At 38.5% G+C, this 23,036-nt stretch overlaps 2 protein-coding genes across 6 annotated transcripts; one reads left to right on the top strand and one right to left on the bottom strand.

Annotated features, from left to right (window-relative positions):
* Positions 1–265: 265 nt before the first annotated feature.
* Positions 266–12,715, bottom strand: LOC114568528 (N-acyl-aromatic-L-amino acid amidohydrolase (carboxylate-forming) B). Of its 5 annotated transcripts, XM_028598163.1 has the most exons (8): positions 7,687–8,090; positions 7,497–7,607; positions 6,058–6,284; positions 5,702–5,894; positions 3,130–3,229; positions 2,940–3,047; positions 2,242–2,354; positions 266–1,534 (listed from the first exon to the last, which is right to left on the bottom strand). In XM_028598163.1, exons 3-8 carry the CDS (start codon positions 6,282–6,284, stop codon positions 1,337–1,339), a joined length of 939 nt encoding a protein of 312 aa, XP_028453964.1. In that variant the 5' UTR covers positions 7,497–7,607; positions 7,687–8,090; the 3' UTR covers positions 266–1,336. The 5 variants fall into 5 exon arrangements, with proteins under 5 accessions (XP_028453964.1, XP_028453947.1, XP_028453978.1 ...); XM_028598146.1 differs by lacking the exons at positions 7,497–7,607; positions 7,687–8,090 and adding an exon at positions 12,687–12,715; XM_028598177.1 differs by lacking the exons at positions 7,497–7,607; positions 7,687–8,090 and adding an exon at positions 12,687–12,715 and having other exon boundaries at positions 3,136–3,229.
* Positions 12,716–16,097: 3,382 nt separating this feature from the next.
* tacr3l (tachykinin receptor 3-like) lies at positions 16,098–22,003 on the top strand. The gene is made up of 5 exons (XM_028603536.1): positions 16,098–16,510; positions 17,806–17,994; positions 18,218–18,368; positions 21,385–21,581; positions 21,685–22,003. Exons 1-5 carry the CDS (start codon positions 16,143–16,145, stop codon positions 21,905–21,907), a joined length of 1,128 nt encoding a protein of 375 aa, XP_028459337.1. The 5' UTR covers positions 16,098–16,142; the 3' UTR covers positions 21,908–22,003.
* The last annotated feature ends 1,033 nt before the right edge of the window (positions 22,004–23,036 follow it).

The following is a 23,036-nucleotide window of genomic DNA, read 5'->3' as shown; positions in this document are numbered from 1 at the left end:
GTTGCAGTTGTTGCTGCTAAGGGTGGCCCAACCAGTTATTAGGTTTAGGGGGCAATCACTTTTTCACACAGGGCCATGATGGTTTGGATTTTTTTTCTCCTTTAATGATAAACACCTTCATTTTACAAATTGCATTTTGTGTTTACTTGTGTTGTCCTTGACTATTGTTTAAATTGGTTTGATGTTCCGAAACACTTAAGTGTGACAAACATGCAAAGGAACAGGAAATGAGGAAGGGGGCAAACACTTTTTCACACCACTGTATAAATTTGACATTTGCTGACATATTGTTTTTGTGTGATCTGTTGTAATAGAATTATTAAAATATCATCATTAATCCTTGCAATTATATAAAAATTACAGATGCTTTTTGATAGCTATTGCTTTATTCAGTAAGGCTGCAGGATAAGAGGAAAATATACAATATGCGATATGTTGTTGAATATCGCGATGATATTGCTTGCGATAAACAAAGTGTACTTGGTGTTATATATTTATGTTAAAATACAGCAAATTGATTTTTGAGTTACATTTTTTTTTTTACAAATTTCCAACATGTTATTAAACAAATTGAACACTGAATTGGACATAAAAGGCACCGTTTAAAAAAATATATATATGTTGATCGTTACACGAGTTTTCTACTGATACTCTCAAGTAACTAAAAAAAGTTAGAAAAAGTGTCTTTCGCGATATGTTGTAGCCTTTCTCGATTCGTGAGTGTGTATTTCGCAAGTTCATATCGCGATAATGATTAAAAAAATGATATATATTGTGCAGCCCTAATTTTCAGCCACATTAGTGACATGCCTCTGGGCATAGCAATGCTGTACTTTAGTTTATGACCAAATACCTGCAAAGCTAATGCCCATCAGCCTCAGCTGTACTTTGTGTTTAGTGATAATTAGCAAATGTTAGCATGCTAAACTAAGTTGGTGAACATTGTAAATATTAAAGCTGCTAAACATAAGCATGTTAGAAGTGAGCCATGTCGCCATGTATTCAAACATGTTTTGCATAATTGTCAAAAAAAATCAATGTCCAAGTACTCTAGTTCCTGTGCAATATCATTCAGTCAATTACAATAACAACTCTGGTATTACACATGAGTCTCTTCTTTAGGCCCTTACAGAGGTAATACTGTTGCAGAGCTGCTGTAATGCATTGCTAAACAGGATAACGAGGTAATCAATAGTGTCAGGCACCTGTAGAATATTAAATCATCATTGCATTTGTTTGTGCATTTGTGATTATTAAAAACATAATTTTATATATATATTTTTTCTGTGATTACAATTTAAAGTCTACATCTTGGTCTCATTCTGTCTCTGTACTCTCAGTCCTCTTTCCTCACACTTATAGACGGGAAGGTCAAGGTGACCTTCTTAGCTAAATGGAAAGCAATCTTCTTCTCATAGTAGGCACATTCATTTACAAATAAAGGGTAGAGTTCCTCCCCCTCATGCTTCACCGTCTCCCCAGAAAATGACAGGAAGATGGGGTCGCCTGGTTTGAGAAGCTTGAAGTCATTATCCTGGAGAAAGACAGAGAATGCTCACAGGTTAGTCATAATGCTTTAGGGCAGCCTTTGAATGCAAATATGGTATTAACTGTTACTGTAATTCACCAAATCAAGGCTTTATTAAATCATGCATTGTGCAAATGGGACTACCTTATGTAGCATTGTTTAAAGAACTAGTTTGACATTTGGGGAACAAGATTTTTTACTTGCAATAACTGGTTTTCTGGCCACTTGGTGGCACCAGAAACTAGTTGTTAGTACAAAGAACATTGACAAATATAGGGAACAAACTTGTCAGAAAAGAGTTGAGTATTTACACATCCAGCTGATACAGAGAAACACCAGCATTCATTTGAGGGCTTTAGCTGCTAAATGCTCCACTGTGTTCACCAGGTAACTGTCTTTAGGTAGTGTACCGTGAGTTTAAGAGCTTTTTTTGCAGAACACAGCCACCTGCTACAAAACCACACTGACAAAACAAGGAGAGTGAACTAAAACAGTAAAGTTGTGGGTTGAAAAGCTAATTAATGAGCCCAAATTTGTTTTAAAATTCCATAAAGCCAAGGGGAGCTGCAGATTCTAGGTAATTCTGTGCAGATTCATCACTATGAGTGACCCCTTTCACATTGTCATTTGATGCATTGTTATTCTAAAAAATTAGATTATAGTTGCTTTAAGTGAAGGCTTATATGTGCATGCATCTTGTCCTTGTCCTGTACCTGCAGCTGGGGGTGAATGGCAGCAGTAATGTCATTGGTTGTAGGATCCCTTGGGTAGTCTACACTCTTCACCAAAGTGTATGCTTCCACCTCACCTCCTTCAAAAGTACTTCCTGTTGGCAAAGTACAGTAATAAGTAGAAATGCTGGTGTACTCTAGGAGGCTCACAGTTACAGAGGTAGCGAGGTCATTTGAAAACTTTTGCTGCCAACTTTTTTACATTGCATCAATTATCCCCAGTGGTAAAGTTTTTATCAATGACTGTTTCTAGATACTTATAATGTTCTACATGTTCTACTCAATGCCAGTTCCTTTGATGAAGGTTTAAGATGGTGGGAGAGATGATTTCCTAAAATCAATGACCATATCCTTGGTCTTTGTGGCATTTAGTTGGAGAGGCTCATCACACCATTGGATACATTTGCCATACCGTACCATGCTGTCTTCAAATTGTTGCTGCTTAAGTTTTCCTCTATCTTATTTTTGTATTGTAATATAGCCCTCTTAATTAGCAATCTTACCTCTCTCCTTGCCTCCTTTTTTTCTGTCTAGCCTGTCACCTTTAAGCGAGGCACTTTGTTTTCTATTTGACACATTTTTCAGGGATTTAGTGACTCATGGCTTGTTATTAGGGCACACCTTAACATGCTTTTTAGGAATGACTGTATCCTCACAAAATACCAGAACTTGTTTCTTACCAGAATTCAATTTCTGAAGCCATTCTAATGTGAGATCCACTGCCTCTTTCATCATGTTAAAGATATCAGCTCTGGTCACGCCGGTGGGTTGAGGACCGACCTCTATCGCTGCAGAGAACAAGAGATACATTTTCAGTATCCTACACTTTAATCTGTTCAATTATTCAGATGCAGACAGACAGATACCCACACTTACCGATGCCATGTTTTCCCACTGACTCCAGGGAATAAGCCTCAGAAATGGGTAAATCCATCTGGATTGCTCTCACAGGTGCAGAGGTCATCTTGCTCTGAAAACCAGACAGGTCGGCTACTTACAACTAAACTTAGCAAAAAAAGAAAGGAAATTTGTGTTTGGTAGATTATTTCTCTGTGGTAACAATGCTTTTTGGCAACAAAACTTATACTGTTGGAAAGCCTGTTTAGTTCCCTTTCAAATGGTGCCCCATTTGTGAGGAGCATGCATTTGTGGGATGAGCAGCAGCACTGAGAATGTGGGTTGCGCCCATGAAAAATTTGCACCAGCGCAAACGGGCCTGACGGTGAAGGGCAGTCATGGGAGGACTCCTGGCAGCCCTTTGAGAGATTGGCTGCATGCAGTCTGTTGCTCACAGGTGCCAGAAGCTCAAAACAAGTGTCAATAGCAACAGCAAAATTTGTTTGGCAATGGCAGAGAAGATTTGGCAAATTTTTCCTTACAAATGGGGCACCATTTGAAAGGGAACTAAACACGCTTTCCAATGGTATAAGATGTATTGCCAAAAAGCTTTGTTACCACAGAGAAATAATCTACCAAACACAAATGTCCTTACTTTTTGTGCTAAGTTATTTAGTGCTTCAATTCAGCCGTTTGAGATTTGACATACAATACATGTACAGCTTTATCCTGTAATTTGACCATAGATTCCAATTTGTATTGACTGGAGAAGAAAAAGCCCAAACGTTTGGTCCAAAATAAAATATCAACAACTGGGTGGATTGCCATGACATTTTGTGCAGACATCTGTGGTCCCCAGATGATGAATCTCAGTGATGGACTTTCCTCTAATTAGCTAATCTTTGCAAGCTGATTCGCTAAACTATGATGGTGAGCATGGTTACCATTATATCTGGTTAACATCAGCATGTTAGCATTGTAATTGTAAGCATGTTAGCATGCAGATGTTAGCATTTAGCTCAAAGCACAGCTGTGCAGTATCACAGAGCCACTTCCATGGCTGTAGTCTTGTTTAACTGTAAAATGTCTTGCTAAGAATATTGGTCACAAATCTTAAAAGGAAGGTAGGGGATCCTTATCAAAAATGTTTGTTTGTGTTATGTGTTTATGTAAAACAAATGACTATTTGCAGATATATCCATATCACATTTAATCTCTCAAATAATGAGTATTGATATAATGAATGATATAAATGTAATGCTGGATATACCAAATATTTGACTATTTGTAGTTATAAAGAATGTTTGACTTGACGTAGTGGAATGATTTTAGCCCAGAGAGCAGCGTGAATGCAAGGAGCACTCACTGTGACTGACAAAAACAACTGCTCGACTGCCAGGAAAACCGGTCTTACTTTACTTTTAACCTTTCTCCAACTGTAAATGTTGGTATAGGCAGTGGTAGAAGAAGAAGGCCTGCTCAAAAGGTTGTTTGTTTTCTGAAGTAATAGTATTAATACCGCACAGTACAAGTCTTGCATTGGCATTATCAGCACAATGTACTTTTATTGAACATCTATCATTCATTTATTTTATTTATTTAACATCTGTTCAAGGTGTAACTTGTAACTCTAATTTAATTCTTAATAGTTTAATGAATAATAATGCATTATGTTTTAATGTTGTATGTAATCAATAATTCTCTGTCAGGTAAATGTAGTAGTTCAATGTTTTCCTCTGAAGCAGAAGTACACAGTAAGTCAGTACTATACGGTTGAGTTGCATATTTAGTAAGTGCTTTGGGGGCCTTCTGTAAGTTGTTTTGGGGTACAATGAGTTAGAAGAGTAAAATCCAATCCACTATTTTTCATACCTAAACATCATAATACATCTAAAGCTGTTTGGGGCCCTTTTACCCCGGGCCGCTAGGCAGTTGCCTACCTTGCCTAATGGTAAAGTCTGCTCTTCGTTATTTTTTTCCTGTGAACAAGAGTGTATTTCACCGGTGTTGCTAACTGCTAGTAGCGGTAGGTATGTGATGCAACGATGTCATGGCAGGTTTACTACTCAGGACCCAAGGAAGCTCAGTGTGAGTATGAAGTTGGTAAGATGAGCGGTTCTCGAGAAGGCTGCAAGCAGCAATACCGCATGCCAAGCAATCGGTTTGTTCCAAACAAGCATGTTTTGAACGGGCACTGCAGTTAAAGGTGCTCTAAGCGATGTCACGCGTTTTAGGCTACAACATTTTTTGTCATCTACAGCAAACATCTCCTCAATATCTGCTAGCTGCCTGTCCCCTGAACACACTGTAAAAAAAACGCGGTCTCTGTAGACAGCCCAGGCTCCACAAACGGCAACAAAAACCAACTGCGCCAACTTGCCCCACGAAACATAATAAACAGTGTTCCAGCCAATAACCGACAAAAGGGGGTTTGTTGAGCCATCACCGCAGCAGCGTTAGCACATAGGCTACTTCCACAATGTGTGTTCATGACTCTTTCAGGAAGCACGGAAGGGAGGGGGAGGGGACGGGATAAGGAAGAGGGAGGGGCAAGCTATTGTAATCCCTTCAAATATCTGTCTGGATGACTTTATGAAGCTCTTACCTGTATGTAATTGTAAATGTGCAGGGTGATCCAGTCTAAGGAGTAAAAGATGAGGCACACGCCCATGTTTGCAGTGGTGTTGTGGAGGTCGCAGAGCAGATCCACAGCCTCCGGGCTTCCTTTGGGCCCAAGCTGAGCATTCAGCTCTCGGGCTCGCCTCAACTCGTAGGGTGTAGAATCTGTTATGGGAGCACTGGAAGCCAGATAATGTAATGTATTCTCATACATACATGCATATTCTTGTCTAGCTGTTTTCAGTTTTATTTTGCTATTACAAGGCAGCTTTCAATTGTACATATTCTCTTTTAAACCATCTACGTTAAAGTTTTGATACAACTTTTCTTTTTCAACCTTACCTCAGCAAGGCATCTGTAAAACAGCGATTGAGATCTGTTTCCATGTATCTTCTGCAAGCATCCACAGCCCGTGGATTTGATAAGACGGTAGTAATAGAAACAGATTCAGTCCGATGTACCTTCTGTTTCTGCATTTCTCTCACCATGTACACCCCTGACATCTCATTTCCATGGGTGCCACCACAAATGGCAACACGGGACAGTGGCGGGAGAGAGACGGGCTCCATCTGTTGGCAGGGGAAAAGAGGTTGTTAGACAAGTGTTGTCCTGTCTATCTTTATCTAACTCTGCCTGACGTCTCAGCAAACCAAGCTGTTTTAAAGTGAAGGTAAACATTCAAGGAGTCTGTTAAAACCACACTGACCAGAGTAACCTGTGACCGGATGGTGAAATCAGGTTCTGTCAGAAACTGGGGTGAAAGTGCAAAAGTATTGCTGGATGACAGTCAGTAAGTCATTTAAATTAATAAGTGACTGGCCCCAGTCTTAGTCAGGAGATACCAGGTCTGTTAACATGTAGATAAACATTATATTCAGATGTAAATACAACACTAGAAGTTAGGCTCAGTTAATACAGTGTTTTAGTGTGTTGTTTAAACATTCTGTGATAGACTGGCTGTTGACTTTGTAAATTTGTTTAAGATTTAGGTGGTGCAATTCAAAGGAGAGACCAGATAACAACTATTCAGGTTTTAGTTGTTTGTTTGCCAGTGGAAGTCATAAACCAGTCATGAAGGGTTTCTTATGGTTGTTTAATTCACAAGAGAGTCACTGACAGGGATGGCCTTTAACTTATTGTCCTTCAATCACTGTAGCCTAATTTGTGAGGCAAGCATCCTTTAAAAGCTGCTGCATATAATGACAAGACTAAGACATGATTCATCATGCACACAAATGTGTGTGTGTGTGTGTGTGTGTTACAAATCGATTATAAATTATTCAACGTTACCTTAAAAAAAATCTGTCATTGAATTTTTACATAGCCTACTGCTTGCAAATGCTAAATAGGTTAGGTTACCAAATATGTGACATGGGTGGCTGACGGTCTGCGATAATTTTACTGATTTGTGATACGTAGCGCTGACAATGTGTAATAATGACTTTCTATTGCATGATTTAATTTCTCTATGCTGCATCTCTCTGCTTCACTGAGTACAATATCAGCAGTAAAACAGACCTTCAAAAAGAGAAACGCCTCATGGCATCCTTATCAAAAGTCATGCCAAACGAGCACATTTGTGAAAGCAACAACAAAGAACAAAGTACAAATTTTTAATAACCAGCAGCCTGTTCATATTTTGCTCTGGAGCAAAGTGCTAATCTGCACTGTTCAAGTTACACGATCATCACACAAAGAAAACATAAACACGTAAATCAATTTCACCAACAAAATTTGCATTAAAATATGCAGGAAATTGCATTCACGGCTGCACGTCTTACCCTTCTTTCAAATATCAGCCCTGCTCGTCACACACTGAATTTAAACAACCTTTGAACTTTGAGGGAAGTGGCACCAGGACAGTAGACTGCCGTCAAAGCAATACAGCCACTCTGCAAGCAAATTTTCCAGTCAGAATCGTTCACACGCAAAGACACGAATGCAAAGTTGAGAACAAAATATTATAATTACTGTTCAAGCACACTGTCACTCCTCCTTCCAAGTGTTTCTTCTGCTCTTTCTTGCAGCCCTCCTCTTTATTTTCTTCAGCTCAAATTTCAAGCAGTTAAACATTTTGTCATGTAACAGGAACTGTCACGTTATGTTCTACTAAACCAGCAGAAGCCAGTCTGAGTACAGGGTGGGCCCTAGGCATATGTGGTATGCGAATGTTATGGGCGACATCCATCCATAAGTTCACGCACCAACCTATAGACATAGGCCTATTTTAGAGGGGCTGAAGCTACCCCAAAATGTTCCTAAGCCCCCCTAAATAATAATAAGAACAACAATAACAATTCGATTTATCAATAACCACATCCTCATTCATATTTAGACGCAACAAACGATATATATCCAGCAACAAAAAAACAGCCGAAAAGTCGGAAGTTAGACAGAAGTACAAAGAGTTGCTGTGCTATCAAGATGATGCACCGCACCGTCTCCAAAACATAGGACCCACGGAAGATAGAGAAAGAAGAGAAGAGTAGGAGAAATCGACAGGTAAATTTTGATCAGTGTTAGGAATAACGCCGTTTAAAAGGACGGCGTTAGGTAACGGCGTTATTTTTTTCAATAACGGGGTAATCTAACTAATTACTTTTCCCGTCGTTACAACGTCGTTAACGTTACTGGACGTTAAATGCGGTGCGTTACTATGCATTGATTGAATAAACTGTGTAATCCGAACGCATCTCTTGCTAACAGCTACTGAGGAGGTGGGTTAATAACGAGGTAAGCGTTTATGATTGGCTAAGGCAGAGTTGTGTTTCATGGTAGCCAATCAGAGCCAGTGTTTTTACACACATGCCAGCAAACGCGCAACACACTCAACAGCTAAACAGATTAGGCAGAGATGGCGAGTCAGGAGCAATCCGATGAAAAGTTGGCATTTTCAAGGTGGAGATATGCACTACTTCAAATGAATTGTGGTCAAAGGCAAGAACGTGCATGTGTACATTATGTTCAGAAGCGAAGACTTTGTCGACATCCGTTATAAGCAACTCTAATTTAATGAAGCATCTCACAACGACACAAGCATCTACAAAGCTAGTGGCCAAAACCAGCGATACCTCCACCACAGATGATAGCTCGCCATCTGCTAGCAAAGAAGGACTCGGAGCAAAGTCCTCCAAGCAGCAAAAGCTAGATCTTTCTGCCTCACAACAAAAACCTATGACAAAGGCTGAAGTCAACCGTATGACAGGCAGGTGTTAAAAGTGTATGTGTCATATAAGTTTATATGGTGTAACTGTTTACTTTTCTTAAAAAGATAATACTTGAAGTGCAGGATAAATCTCTTGCTGTCTGTCGACGTGCAATAAATATCGAAAGTTATGTACGTTAAACACCTGTCTGTTCTACTCATTTCAACAGACTTGTGAAAACTGCTAAAAAAAATCCAAATTCTTTGACATATAGCAGCTTTTTTTTTTTTTTTTTTTAATGCAAATAGTTACTTTCCCTGGTAACGAGTTACTTTTATTATAGAGTAATTCAGTTACTAACTCAGTTACTTTTTTGAACAAGTAGTGAGTAACTATAACTAATTACTTTTTTAAAGTAACGTTCCCAACACTGGTTGTGATGAATAAATAACGAAAAGATAGAGTTAACGTCAGTTACTCCCCCCCCCTTAACTTTTAAACACTGTTCGTTGCTACCCCTCTTAATATAGGCCTACTGTTTGCGGTCAAATTTGACCGGACATTATTTTAACATAAATGCCAATAAAAATGACAAAAAGTATTTTTAATAGAACATTTATTGTAAAAGAACCTTATTAGAACATTACCATCTACAACGTGTGTGTGTATGTGTGGGTGTCTGTGTGTGTGTGTGTGTGTGCATGTGTGTGCGAACATTGGTGGTTCACAGGCACAAGTGGCAACATGACAACATGAACTGTGTGTGTGTGTGTGTGTGTGTGTGTGTGTGTGTGTGTCTGTGTGTGCGTGCATGCATGTGTGTGCGAACATTGGTGGTTCACATGCACAAGTGGCAACATGACAACATGAACTGTGCGTGTGTGTTGGCAACATGACAACATGAACTGTGTGTGTGTGTGTGTGTGTGTCTGTGTGGGTGTGGGTGTGTGTTTCTGTGTGTGCATGCGTACATGTGTGTGTGAACACTAGTGGTTCACACGCACAAATGGCAAATTGCGGTCATGAAGTGTCCCTTGCAAATGAAAGCTTTGCACCTGTGAATGGGTACACAAGCACTGGAAAGTTATAAGAGTGTGTGTATGGAGATGTGTTTTATCTCCTGGATGAAAATTATACTCTTTCCCATTCATTTCCAATGGCGGTCATTTTTGACCGTAAACAAAAGAAGTGTCTCTAAGTTGAATAAATCATTCAAAATTCAAAGAAAGTAGTCACAATGAATGTTATGTGTTCAAATGCCTTTTGTGATCATAAGGTCATAAGGTCTTGAGGCAATCTGATGAAAAATGCCATATTTATGGTACAGGGAACGTGTAAATCAGTCATTTTTGACCGGAACAGTGTTAGAAGGTTAAAGTCATCATGGAAAGTAGGAAAGACTATTTAGGTGTTTGGGGTTTAATGATAACATCATTTTGAGAAATGAACTGTTTATTTTAAGTGTGCTGCTCGAAGAAACTAACGTTAAGCATACATTTTTATTTACATCTGAGTCTACCTATAGCCAACTTTTTGAAAATTAATAATTGCAAGCCTTTGCATTTTTATTATTGATTAGTCTTCTATGTAAGGTTAATCTTATAGCAAACAACAGCATGCATCATGTGAGAAAAGATGTTTTGTGCATGAATGCTATTTATGTAATGCCATTATTCAATATTAAATAAATAAAAATGCCTGAATGAAATACTTCCTGAAATAAATAAATGAGGCAATAAATATATATATATATGAACCAATATATTTCAATAAATAAATAAATAGTTTATTTATTTGGTTAAAAACTGACATTGGGAATTCAGCACAGCTACTTTGTGCATATTACACTGAGATTTCTAGTTTTTTTGTGCATTACTCTTATATGTATCAATATTTCTGTTTGCACTGGATTCTTTAATATGTTTTTGTACAATACCTTATTTATATTGAATTTGAATTGAATTTAGAATTTTTCTAAAATTAGTCTTGAGAAAAGAAGATACTGCACACTGCTCTTGTTCCGCGTCACAATTTATTGATGTTTAATTCCCGATGGACCTTCGTCAAGTGTGCTTTGTTATGTTTCTAGAAGTATAAACAACCTCAAAGACATAGAGCTATGAAGTTGTTCTGTGTGAGTCTATAAATGCAATGATTGGAGGTGGAATTGGCTGTGATGCAAGGGGCACCAGCTAAAATCTTTCCTGTAGCACCACATTAGTCAGGACTGGCCCTGGCAAGAGGGGCCAACTTTGTTTACAAACAGTAAGCAACAATTCCAGCATGTAGGCCTTTAACTTTAGCTACGTGCACAGCATTTTTTACAACCATAAACATGTTGTTACATAATCTGCTTTTATGGTCTAGTACTGTGGTTCCCAACCTTTTTTTACTTGTGACCCTTTAAAATAATGCAGTGTATATATATATATATATATATATATATATATATATATATATATATATATATATATATACTCTACATTTTAGACTTTGAATTGATCACATTGATTTTAATAAATGTTTAGGCTTTAAGAGGCAAAACTAAACAATAAATGCACAAAATAAATCCAATAAATTTACAAAAAAGTAAAGATTTAAGACAAATCCAAACTTAATTTACATTTGTATACATAACAACTTAGTCTTTTCTTCTTTTCTGTCCCAATCATCATTTGACCCCTCAAATGAATCATTGGAGGGGTGCTAAACCCTAGCTTTGGAATCACTAATCTAGTAAATGTTAAAATGATGATAGATTACCTCACATCTTTCATATCTTTACCCTCCATATAACCCGTCTGGTCTCTTCCATTTCTCTCACTCTCTCTAAAGGGAAGTCCTAAGCTCCATTTAGACATGTAATCCTGTCGGATCAGTCACTTGATCATAAGCTGCTTCCTCCTCTCTCTCTCTTTCTCTCTCTCTTTCTCTCGCTCTTTCTCTCTGTCTCTCATCCTCTCATTCTCTCTACCAGTTCAGTTAAATCCAGTGCATTTGCTTTCACTTCAATTCAGTTAAACGCTTTAACTGAATGAAAGTCATAAAAACTATATTGCCAAAGAGCAATTAATTCCTGTTGGATAGAGGATACTTCTGTCTTCCTCCAGCTCTTATGACCTTTAACCTTTAATTACATATCATAATTCGTAACAAAGTCGTACTGTTACAATGACCATTAATACAAAACAAAGTTTATACATTTTGTCAGTAGGCTATTTTATTTTGAAGGACCATTTAAAGTAGCAGTTCCCTTTGAGCTGCTGGTTTAAAGGTTAAATTATGTTTAAAGTTTTAATTTGTGCTTTTAGGCATGTTAATATACATGTTTTTATGATACAATACACACAAACACACTCATACATTTTGCCCACATGATTGCTGCCAAAAGATGGCCGAAGTTCTCTCAAACCAGCAATAAATGTACAACCTCCAATCCCCAGTGGAGGAATTACAACCACTGCCCCCCAGTGGTGGACACTAATTAAGTACACTTACCCAAGTGCAGTTTTGATGTACTTGTCCTTTACTTGAGTTTTCTACTTAATACTTCTGCTCCATTTCATAGGGAAATATTGCACTTTTTACTCCACTACATTTATCTTTAAATTACTAGTTACTTTTCAGATTAAGATATTACGTGCATAAACATATAATCAATTTATAAAATACAGTTGATTAAACCAGTGGTTTTTCTGCAGACATCTGCAGTTTTTTTTTAATTTTCATAATGGACTGGTACTTTTAAGTAAAAGGATCTTAGTACTTCTTCCACAAACTCTCTATGAGTTGGACATTTCAGGATTTGCCATCAACTTTACATACCATCCATCCATCTTCGTCTGCTTATCCGGGATCAGGTCAGCAGCAGCTCCAGCAGGGGACCCCAAACTTCCCTTTCTCGAGCCACATTAACCAGCTCTGACTGGGGGATCCCGAGGCGTTCACAGGCCAGGTTGGAGATATAATCCCTCCACCTAGTCCTGGGTCTTCTCTGAGGCCTCCTCCCAGCTGGACGTGCCTGGAACACGTACCAACACGTGCCAAAAGTGGTTGCATAAGTTTGCATCTCACAGAGATTTTTTTTTGACACGTAACAATAACACTGCACAACTGTGAAATGTTTGCAGTTAAACAGCATGGGAGCCCTGTAGAGACTTTTTTTCTGTTTTAGTCAAAACTACATTTCCCCTGAACAAATGTAATTCCAGATGGGGCTGAATCTAAAGAGTCCTATCTAGTGTCATTTCAGGAACAGTCTTGAAAGTGTAGCCTATCTGATGTGAAACCGTTCAGAAAAATCGGACATGTAAGTAGCAGACCTCGACAACTGCCTCATGTTGCTGGAGGTGTATGTTTTTCTAGAAGCATCAACAGGACAGATTGTATGCCATCCACATCTATACACAGGACATTATTAAGGGACATTAAATGATGCAAAACATCTTTACAAGTTTACTTTTCTCCACAGGATTGTATTGACTGTATCAAACCCCCTTTTGTCAGTTTGTTTCACTGTTATTTGCTTTACACAGATCAAACTTCATGCTGCTACACTGATTAGACACCAAGAGACACTTTCATCTCCCATGCTGTTGCCTTCCTTGTGATTAAAAGATGCCTGAATTATTTATATCAAACAGAGGTGAAATTATTTTTGATGCAGCTAATGATATTATCAGCTGTTACCTAATAGCTTACGACCTTTTTAGTATTGGGGAACAGGGCGTGTTTGACAGAGGTTTGAAGAGTGACATTTGAGACAGGGAGTGGCCCAAAAGAGGTGGCCTGTGGGTAATGAGGTCTTGCTGAGAGGAAACAGACTTTTTGACCTTCTTGTGGTCTTTTCCCAGCGTGCATGGCTTTGTATGTGTTTGTGTGCTCTGAAGAGACTGACCCATGAACTCATAATCTATCAGTACTTCCATGTGCTCAGAAAACTTTTTATTGTTGGGGGATGCCAAACTAAGGGAAACAACAAATTATACAAAGCAGCTCATAAAGACAAGCGCAGCAGGTACACTTTAAGCAAATTGGCAGCAGGATAAAGAAGTGCTAATTTTCTCTGTGAGGCAGATGCCTTCACTGGCTGCAGTGTGGATTACAACATTTTTGGCATCTGATTTATTATCTCTGGAAATGATGCCTTCAATGCAGTGTTCCTGTCATATTGGATAGGTGTTTTTTTTAAGATTATTTTTGGGGCATTTTTATGCCTTTATTTGTTTAGGACAGCTGAATATGTGAAAGGGGTGAGAGAGGGGGAATGACACGCAGAAAAGGGCCACAGTTTGGAGTTGAACCCACGGCCACTGTGTCGAGGAGGAAACCTCTATAAATGGTGTGCACTCTACCAGGTGAGCTACCCAGGTCCCTGAGATTGAAAGATTCCTGTGGAAGGATTTACGAAGGTTCATGGTTGTAAGATTAAGAGTGTCGTATGAGGACTAAATTGATCATTGATAATATATCCCCATATCGATTACATTTGGGTTTAATGACATTGACTGACCGTCAAATGTGAAGTGTCAGAAATACCAGAGATTTTACAAAAATCTCCTCGTCATATTTACGATATGTTGACATGAAACTCATAAATATGATAACTCTGACATCACATGACCTCATTATAATCCCTCAGAAACGTTTTGGCTGTGTCTTTACAAGGCGTGCACTTTTAGACATTTAGAGTTTTTACAAAAAAATGTCTACGTTTGAATTCACTTTCAAATGAATTCTTTTTTTTTTTTAATAAGTAATGTAATGTATTTGATGATTTTGAGCCTGGCAGTTTATTCCTGACAATGTGTATTTCGACAAATATATCTTATCTTACTATTTTTTGATTTGCAGTCAAACATAATTGAAAATGAATCGAGAAAACAGACTCTGGATATTCTGTGCTAATGTGTAGATAATGTTGGAGGTGAAACATGAAGAGATGTCTTTGAATTAAGGGTTCTTTACATGAACATTACAATGAGAAACATTCAGAGAAAGCCTGTACCTGATGTCTAACACTTAATGGACTTTACACTTGATCTGTTTTGAGCTTATATTGTTACATAAAGACCAACCTACATCAAATTCTGAAGCGTTGTTTTGATGGCACAGCTATAAAGGATTAACTGTGTCACACTCAGAGCCAAACAAGGCTTCAGACAGCTCTAATGTAAGACATGGACATTTAGCATGCAGAGTCTTACAGTCAAAGTCATGATTTGAAGGGTAACAGCGATAGTCTCATGGGCTGGAAAAAATGACCACAATACACACGTGCAGATTTGGATCAGCATCAGGTTGTAGGAGGAGGCTGAATGCACTTATTGTAACTATAGTTTTGGCAAATAAATGGATGTAATGTAATTTCAAATTTTCCATTGTTGAACGTAACAAATTTAATTTTGAAATACAAATTTGAGGTACTTTACTTTTACTTGAGTATGTTCTTCTCATGTCACTTTATACTTCTACCCCACTACATTTCAGAGGGAAATAAAGTACTTTTTTACTTACTAGAATTATTTGGCAGATTTAATTGCTTTACAAGTTAAGATTTTTGCACAAAAAACATATGAAGAGCTTATAAAATAGTATGCTTTGTTATAGATTAAACTACCCAACAGTACAGGTATACAGCTGGAATGATTATTCTATTAATCAATTAGTGGATTGACAGAAAATGAATTGGGAACTATTTTGATAATAATGAATTTTTCATGGTTCGGTGCACCTATAGTATAACAGTCACAGGAAAACATTTTCTGCATTGAGTAGTTTATACTTTATTACCTTAAGTAGGCTACATTTTTAGTATTTATACTTACACACTCTAACTTAAGTAACTTTTTCTTGTGTAACTTTTTTTCAATGCAGAATTACAGAGATTTTCTGTGGTAGTGTGGTAACCTATTGGTACTTTTACTTAAATCTGAAAAGTTCCCCCACCACTGCAAATTTGGTTATAAATCTTTATAAATAAATGCCTATTCATATTGTTTTAATATAGCCTACATGTAATATCAGCTTGGCAGCCTTTAATAGAGATATGTGATCAGGGATTGTGCCAGGTCGAAAAAAAAAAGAAAACCTGATACACTGAATTCTATTTTTTTATCCTCCACTACATCTGTGTGCGTAATAACAGAACTGCATCAGGACCACTCTCTCTGTCTCTCTAGTCACGCTCTTGCGCGTGTGTTGCGCATCAGAGTTGCTAAAGTGATTTATGTCGCCTGCCAGCTGCCAACTAAATCAGATCCGACTGAGAACAGTTGTGGAATGGCCTCTGAACGGGATGATTCCAACACAACCAGGAATCCGACCAACCAGTTTGTGCAGCCGGCGTGGCGCATCGTGCTGTGGTCGGCGGCTTACAGCACGGTGCTGGCTGTGGCAGTTTTCGGAAACTTGATTGTGATTTGGATTATTCTGGCGCACAAGCGAATGAGAACTGTCACCAACTATTTCCTGCTGAACCTGGCTTTCTCCGATGTTTCGATGGCTGCGTTCAACACGCTCATCAACTTCATCTACGCGGCTCACGGAGAGTGGTACTTCGGAGAGATCTACTGCAGATTTCACAACTTCTTCCCGGTCACCGCTGTGTTCGCCAGCATCTACTCAATGACCGCCATAGCCATCGACAGGTAAGAAGATTATGTCATGCTGCAGGCATGGAAGTGTTTTTAGGGATATTAATTCCACGATTATATGTCAATTGTTTCGTTCTTGTTTTCTGTTTTCATAAAAGTGTCTGTAGCCTATGCCTCTAGATTATTTAACAATTTGGGATATTTTACAATTCACATTCCACAGCAATTCGGTTAATAAGCAGAACTTTGGTTCAGTTTACTTTTACTTCTTTTTTAAGATAGCCGTAATTCAATTTAAGCCATGCGTCTTTCAATTTTTGCAGTGCTCTGAATGAAAAAAGGGGGTTACGATTACACAAAACCAGATTAACCTAACTTCAGTTGTAAAAACAGAAAACTTATAACAAATGCATCTTTTTTTAAATACTGGCAATCACTCAGTTGACTTTTTTAACTACAACTTTAATGAAAAGTGACATCTACTTCACATGCCTAAAATGCCTGGGCACCATTTACACAAAAAAAAAAATTAAATGGGTGGGAAATCAGTGATGACCAATAGAAGCAGTAATACCTAAATTGATTTTAAGTGCATGTACACTCTATTTATCAATGTACTTTGTGTGTCTTTGGAAGGGAAGCAAACAGGCATATTAGATATATTAGATTATGTAAACATGTAGGCTACATAAGGGTTTAACATAACATTTTCTCAAATGTTAAAGTTAAGATTGTTCTTTAACAGTTTTCGTGAAAGGACAACAGAGTGGCATATAACTGGCAGATATGATTATACATTTTCTACACACCTTGTAGTCTACCAAGACTTTGCTGATACGCTGCTGTGATTGAGTACAGGGCAGATAAAACCTGTAGGGAGATGAAGGACTTTATTAGAAAGCATCTGCACCTTGAGAGCCTTGAAAGAAAAAAATAAGCAAACATGTTACAGAAAAGACAAACTTCAGTAGGCTAAATGTTACAAATGCTTACTAAGAAAAGGGTTTTAAAGATGGTTCTCTTCTGCCGAAAATAAAGACAAGAAAGAAATAGACGATGAAAATCAACCCCTTAAAAACAATGATGACAAATAGAAGCATCATCACTAATTATTTCAGGTCATTTCAAAAGGTAGTGCTGCATTTTCCTGAAGCATTATTGAACAGCTTTGAACTTGTCTTTAGATAGATACTGTATCTGAGCAATATAGTGCGTGAGTCTGCAAAATGCCAGATGTGTTCAGGTTTGCATTAGGTGCAACATACTGGAACTGTTGTGTTTTGCGTAATGTTTGAATTCACTAACATAAAGTCATAGTTTAGGCCAATGTTGTGACCTTTGACCTCTAGGTACATGGCCATCATCCATCCCCTGAAGCCTCGTCTGTCGGCAAAAGCCACTATGGGAGTTATCGTCTGTATCTGGAGTCTGGCCGTGGTTCTGGCCTTCCCTCTCTGCTACTTCTCCACCACCCGAGCTCTGCCCCGCAGGACCCTCTGCTACGTGGCCTGGCCTCGCATGGCTGACGACCCCTTCATGTGAGAACACTGACAAACCCCCTTTCTTTCTGCTTCATCATCATTGTCATGGCAAAGCTGGGCTGTAGTCTAGTTTCTTGCATGTGTATTTCAATGTGCATCATCTGGTTGTATCTACTGTATCATTAACTCCAGATATGTCATTGTTTACAATCTCTTCATTCTGCTCGTCATTGTCACACCAATTAAAATATATACTGGTGATGTTTGTCTACTTTTGCAGGTATCATACCATAGTGACAGTTCTGGTCTATGTGCTGCCCTTAGTGGTGATGGGCATCACTTATACCATTGTGGGGGTGACTTTGTGGGGAGGGGAGATCCCAGGAGACTCATCTGATAACTATCATGGACAGCTCAGGGCTAAAAGGAAGGTAAACACCACGTTTATTGAATTTAATGGCCCCTTGCCTACTTCCTCCCCCCTTTCTTCTGGCTCGCTTGCTCGGACCACACCCATCTTTAAACTCTTCATTTTGATCTTAACTACACATTTTGTGACGGCATTTTGCATGGTTGTGACGCTGTCATGGTGACAAAATCTGGCCACAGACAGACAGAAATATAAACACCTGACGCGGCTGCTGAAAAAAAAGCTGGTTCCCTTTGTGTAGAAAAGCAAGAAATAATGAATATCTTAACCGTAGCCTTAAAAAAACAGATGACCACAAGCTCTATTGCTGTTAACCTGCACTCTTACCAACTTAAATTATTATTGTTTTACTTATTTAACCTTTATTTAATGAGGTGAGATTAAAATCCCTTTTTCAAGGGAGACCTCAATAGCACACAATTACAAGGTTACACCTTTTTTTTTTAAATAAAGCATGTCAAAAACAGAAAAGGGACAATTAAAAATAGAGGACTTTAAAAACTTAAAAAAGGGACAACAGATATATAATACAAAATCAATTTTTTTGGAATAGCAATTGCACTCTTCACCTACACAGTTTTTTTTATCAGAGATTTGACCTCTTCCAGGGAGACTAAATTATTAAGCTGTAGTGTGTTCTCAAGGTTATTCCATGACTAGGTCGCAAAACAGGAGAAAGCTGTTCTAACAAGTTCTGCACAAATCCTGGGAACAAGGCAGAGCCCCCATCTAGTGGAGCGAAAATCACAAAAGCTGTGGTGAGTCACAGGAGATTACACAGATATGGATAAGTTTACCCAATATGGCTTTGTAAAAAACAATTTGCTATACCAATGCTGCTGTCTCCTTGAGCTTAATAAAGGCCAGGAAAGTACACAGTGATGTGTATGGGACAATGAGTTGGATATAAAGCGTAGAGAACTGTGATACCCAGAGTCGAGGCATCAAACTATGGAGGAGGCAGCATGCATGTCAATAAAGCACTTTTCCCGCTTCGGTCTTCCTACAGGTTGGAAGCGGAATTATCCATTATATTAAATTATGCAAGTTTGCCAGATCGGGTAGCGGATCTGTAGTTCGAATGAAACGACAGCGGTAATGGACAATTCCGCGTCCAACCTGTAGGGGGACCGAAGCGGGAAAAGTGCTTTTGTGTTGCTTTAAATAAAAAAACAAAGACAAACTTTAAAGTATTCTCTTATTGTTGCATTATAACCTCCCAGGAGCAGAGACACCATTCTCCAACAGCATTAACAGTTCATAGTCCATGTTTGAAAGGCCTCTGCTGGTTACCTAAAACAAATGTGATCAGGTATACAGTGAGACAAAACCGTTTGAACCACACACAGCTTCACTCTGTAAAATGTGTCATGCAGAGCTGTTGTAAAGATAATTTCTATTGCAAGTGCAGCCTGGAAAAGGAGACTTCCAGAAGCACTTGTTCCACTGTAGTTCGACGTCATCAGCCAGACTGCGCAGTGAGCTCTGCAGCAGCTCCTGTAAGGGTTGGGTTAAACAGGGATTAAGGTCATCACAGCTGTCCTGATGAGCATCTATCAAGACAGCCTTTGGATTAACACTAAAGAGTACAATTGATTGATAAACAGCCAAAATACTGCAGGTGATAAAGATTTTTTTGGATGGAATAAAAAAAAAGCAAATTTAAATTTCGCTACTTTTTTTTGACAATGACCACATTACACTCCTCAATTTCATCTTAATTTACCTCATATTTCTTCTGTAAAATGAGTGTAATGAAGTGTGCATCAATGTAAACTACAAAACTAACAGTTACTTGAAAATAGATATAATACATTCCCTCGAGAGTCTACATTAGTAATATTGTTTTGGAACCTCAAACACACAGTAAACAGAAATAGACACAGCCGCAGGTGCAGGATTGCCATTTACAAACTTTTCAAGGGCTTTATAGAAAAAAAATCATCAGAGGCTCAGATTGCTGGCAAAATTGAGCCGTGAGAGATAAAAGACATTTATAAATGTCAGGAAACAAAGGTACAAGACAATGTCAGGCTTGATTTAAAGGCCCATGCTGACAAGATGCCATTTGGGGTGGAGATAAGAGGAAGTCGCTCTCATCTTCCCTGTCCAGCAGATGAGCATCTGCTGATGGTATAATAGCCTCCCGCTTCCTTTTGACTCCCCACAGCTCTGCATTGTGCTGCATCCCACTGATGAGTTTTTGTGCTGCTCTCTCATCCGTCCTACCTGTGGAACATGCTGGGTCTAGTGCGTCATCGCTGACCTTTCCCTTTCTTCATACGGCAGCCATTCTGCACTCCTGAAATGGAAACCATTGTGATCAGAATGAAGAAAATCAGACAATATACTCGTTACTTCAGAGACAATGTCCATATAAAGAGCTGCCAGGGCTTCAAGTAGTCAAAATCACAGGGAAATGGCATTTACAGAGTTTTGCTACCTTAATTTGAGTTTGTCTTGTTGAAGAGTTATGGAGGTGGTGCAGGGAATGAATTTTCAAAAGGTTTTAGTTGGTGACAAAAAAAAGCTGAGTTATTTAAAGCTGCACTAATCAACAGTTAACAATGTATCAAATGACTATATGTATGTATACTGGGAAAGATATCCCTTGTAGTGACAAACCCACAGAGAATTAGCAGTTCCTTCCAGCTCTGTGGAGTCTATGCTATCTTTTAACTCATTGTTTTGTTTAGTTCTGTTTTAGATCAGATTACGTCCACACAGAGCCAAGTAAATTTGTTAACACATCTTTCTCTCGTTGTTTCAACCCTCTGTCTCAAATACATCAGTGTTTGTCTTGCCCCAAAACTTTCCAAAACAGCCTATAGACTATATGAATCTTAAAATGCCAGCTTGGACCCCCTCTATTGGCTACAATTTTGCACTTCATTATGTCCAAAAGCATACCTGCTCTTGATTGCAATTTGCAGCACTGTTGCAGTTTGTATGCTGAGGAAAGGTGTCTAAATGCTGTCCTGCTCATAATATTCATATTTGTCTCCTTCCTCGTGCAGGTGGTGAAGATGATGATCATCGTAGTGGTGACCTTTGCCCTCTGCTGGCTCCCCTATCACGTCTACTTCATTGCGACAGGTCTCAACAAACGTCTGGTCAAGTGGAAGTACATCCAGCAGGTTTACCTGTCGGTGCTGTGGCTGGCAATGAGCTCCACCATGTACAACCCCATCATCTACTGCTGCCTCAACAGCAGGTGGGTACAAATAACTCTCCCCCACAACCCAAACAATACACATGTAGGTACTCCATTTGTACACAGCAACGTAATTACATGTTATGGGTTGATTTGGGTGCAGGTTCCGGGCCGGCTTCAAGTGGGTTTTCCGCTGCTGTCCCTTTGTCCGGGTCTCAAGCTATGATGAGCTGGAGCTCCGAAACACAAGACTTCGACCTGGTCACCAGAGCAGCATGTGCACCCTCTCTCGGGTCGACACCAGCATCCTCAGCAAGAACAAGAGCACTTGTTCCCGTGGACACAGGTCAAGACTCAACTCTGAGCCCATTAATAAAGACAGTTAGTTGTCTCCACTGGACACAGTCCAGCTCACTAGGTTTATTTGACACATTATTTTGAGCTGACAAATGCCTATTGTACTGTTTTTTTCTTTACTTATATAGCTGATAATGTAAATTAACGCTGATGGTTGTGGTTAACGTTTAGAAGTCTGGGTATAGGTTTTACAGCTGCTATCTGTCTATCTATCTATCTATCTATCTATCTATCTATCTATCTATCTATCTATCTATCTATCTATCTATCTATCTATCTATCTATCTAGCTATCTATCTATCTATCTATCTATCTACTTTGAGCTGATTTTGACATTTTATTACATTTGTTTAATGTTACACTGTGTGTGCTATAATATAACATGTTAGTATATGCATTTGATTAAATGCTCTGCTCATTGTAGACCTATATTTAATGCCATCAGACCATTACTCAGATGGATTTCATCAACAATAACTGCAGGATCATATTAATGCTGCTCTTCCACTGTTAAAGCTCTTAAATCTATTATAATGACACTGATATTACAGTTTTTCTCAGTCGCTTTGGTGCATTTCTCACATCACTATTTACATTTGCACAACAGTTAATGCAGTTCTCAAAACAATTAGTACAAACTGCAAAACCTAGTTGATAACCTGCAAAAGCGTGTCACTTGCTCAAAATGAATAGCTCATTCCTCAAAAGCAAGTATTCATGTCAATGAAAGTGTCAGTGTCATCAAGATGAAAAGTCCTGACACCATTGTTTATGAACAAGATAGTCAAATGGCTTTGTCATGTTTTCATTATGACAGTTTACTCTGTAAATGTTTTCCAATGCAAAAAAGTCAGATCTTGGTGACACTACCTGAAAATGCTCAAGACAGCACTATATACTATTTGCACAGCCATTTGAAAAATACAGTAAAGTTACACATTACTGTATTTAGTGAGGTAAATTAGTACAAGACACTGAATATGTATGTTTCACATTTTTACTGCATATGCTCTTTGCAATTCTAATTTGTTCACAGCATTGCGCAAAAGAAAAAATACACCCTTATTTATAACAAACATAAACTCCCTTTGGGTACAGCTGTGCACAACGGTAAACAATATTGCAGTACATATTTGAACTGAACATACAACATACATA

Source organism: Perca flavescens, chromosome 2 (assembly GCF_004354835.1).
Source record: "Perca flavescens isolate YP-PL-M2 chromosome 2, PFLA_1.0, whole genome shotgun sequence".
Classification (NCBI taxonomy): domain Eukaryota; kingdom Metazoa; phylum Chordata; class Actinopteri; order Perciformes; family Percidae; genus Perca; species Perca flavescens.
Note: the sequence above shows the minus strand (reverse complement) of the source record. Positions and strands in the feature narration are given on the sequence as shown.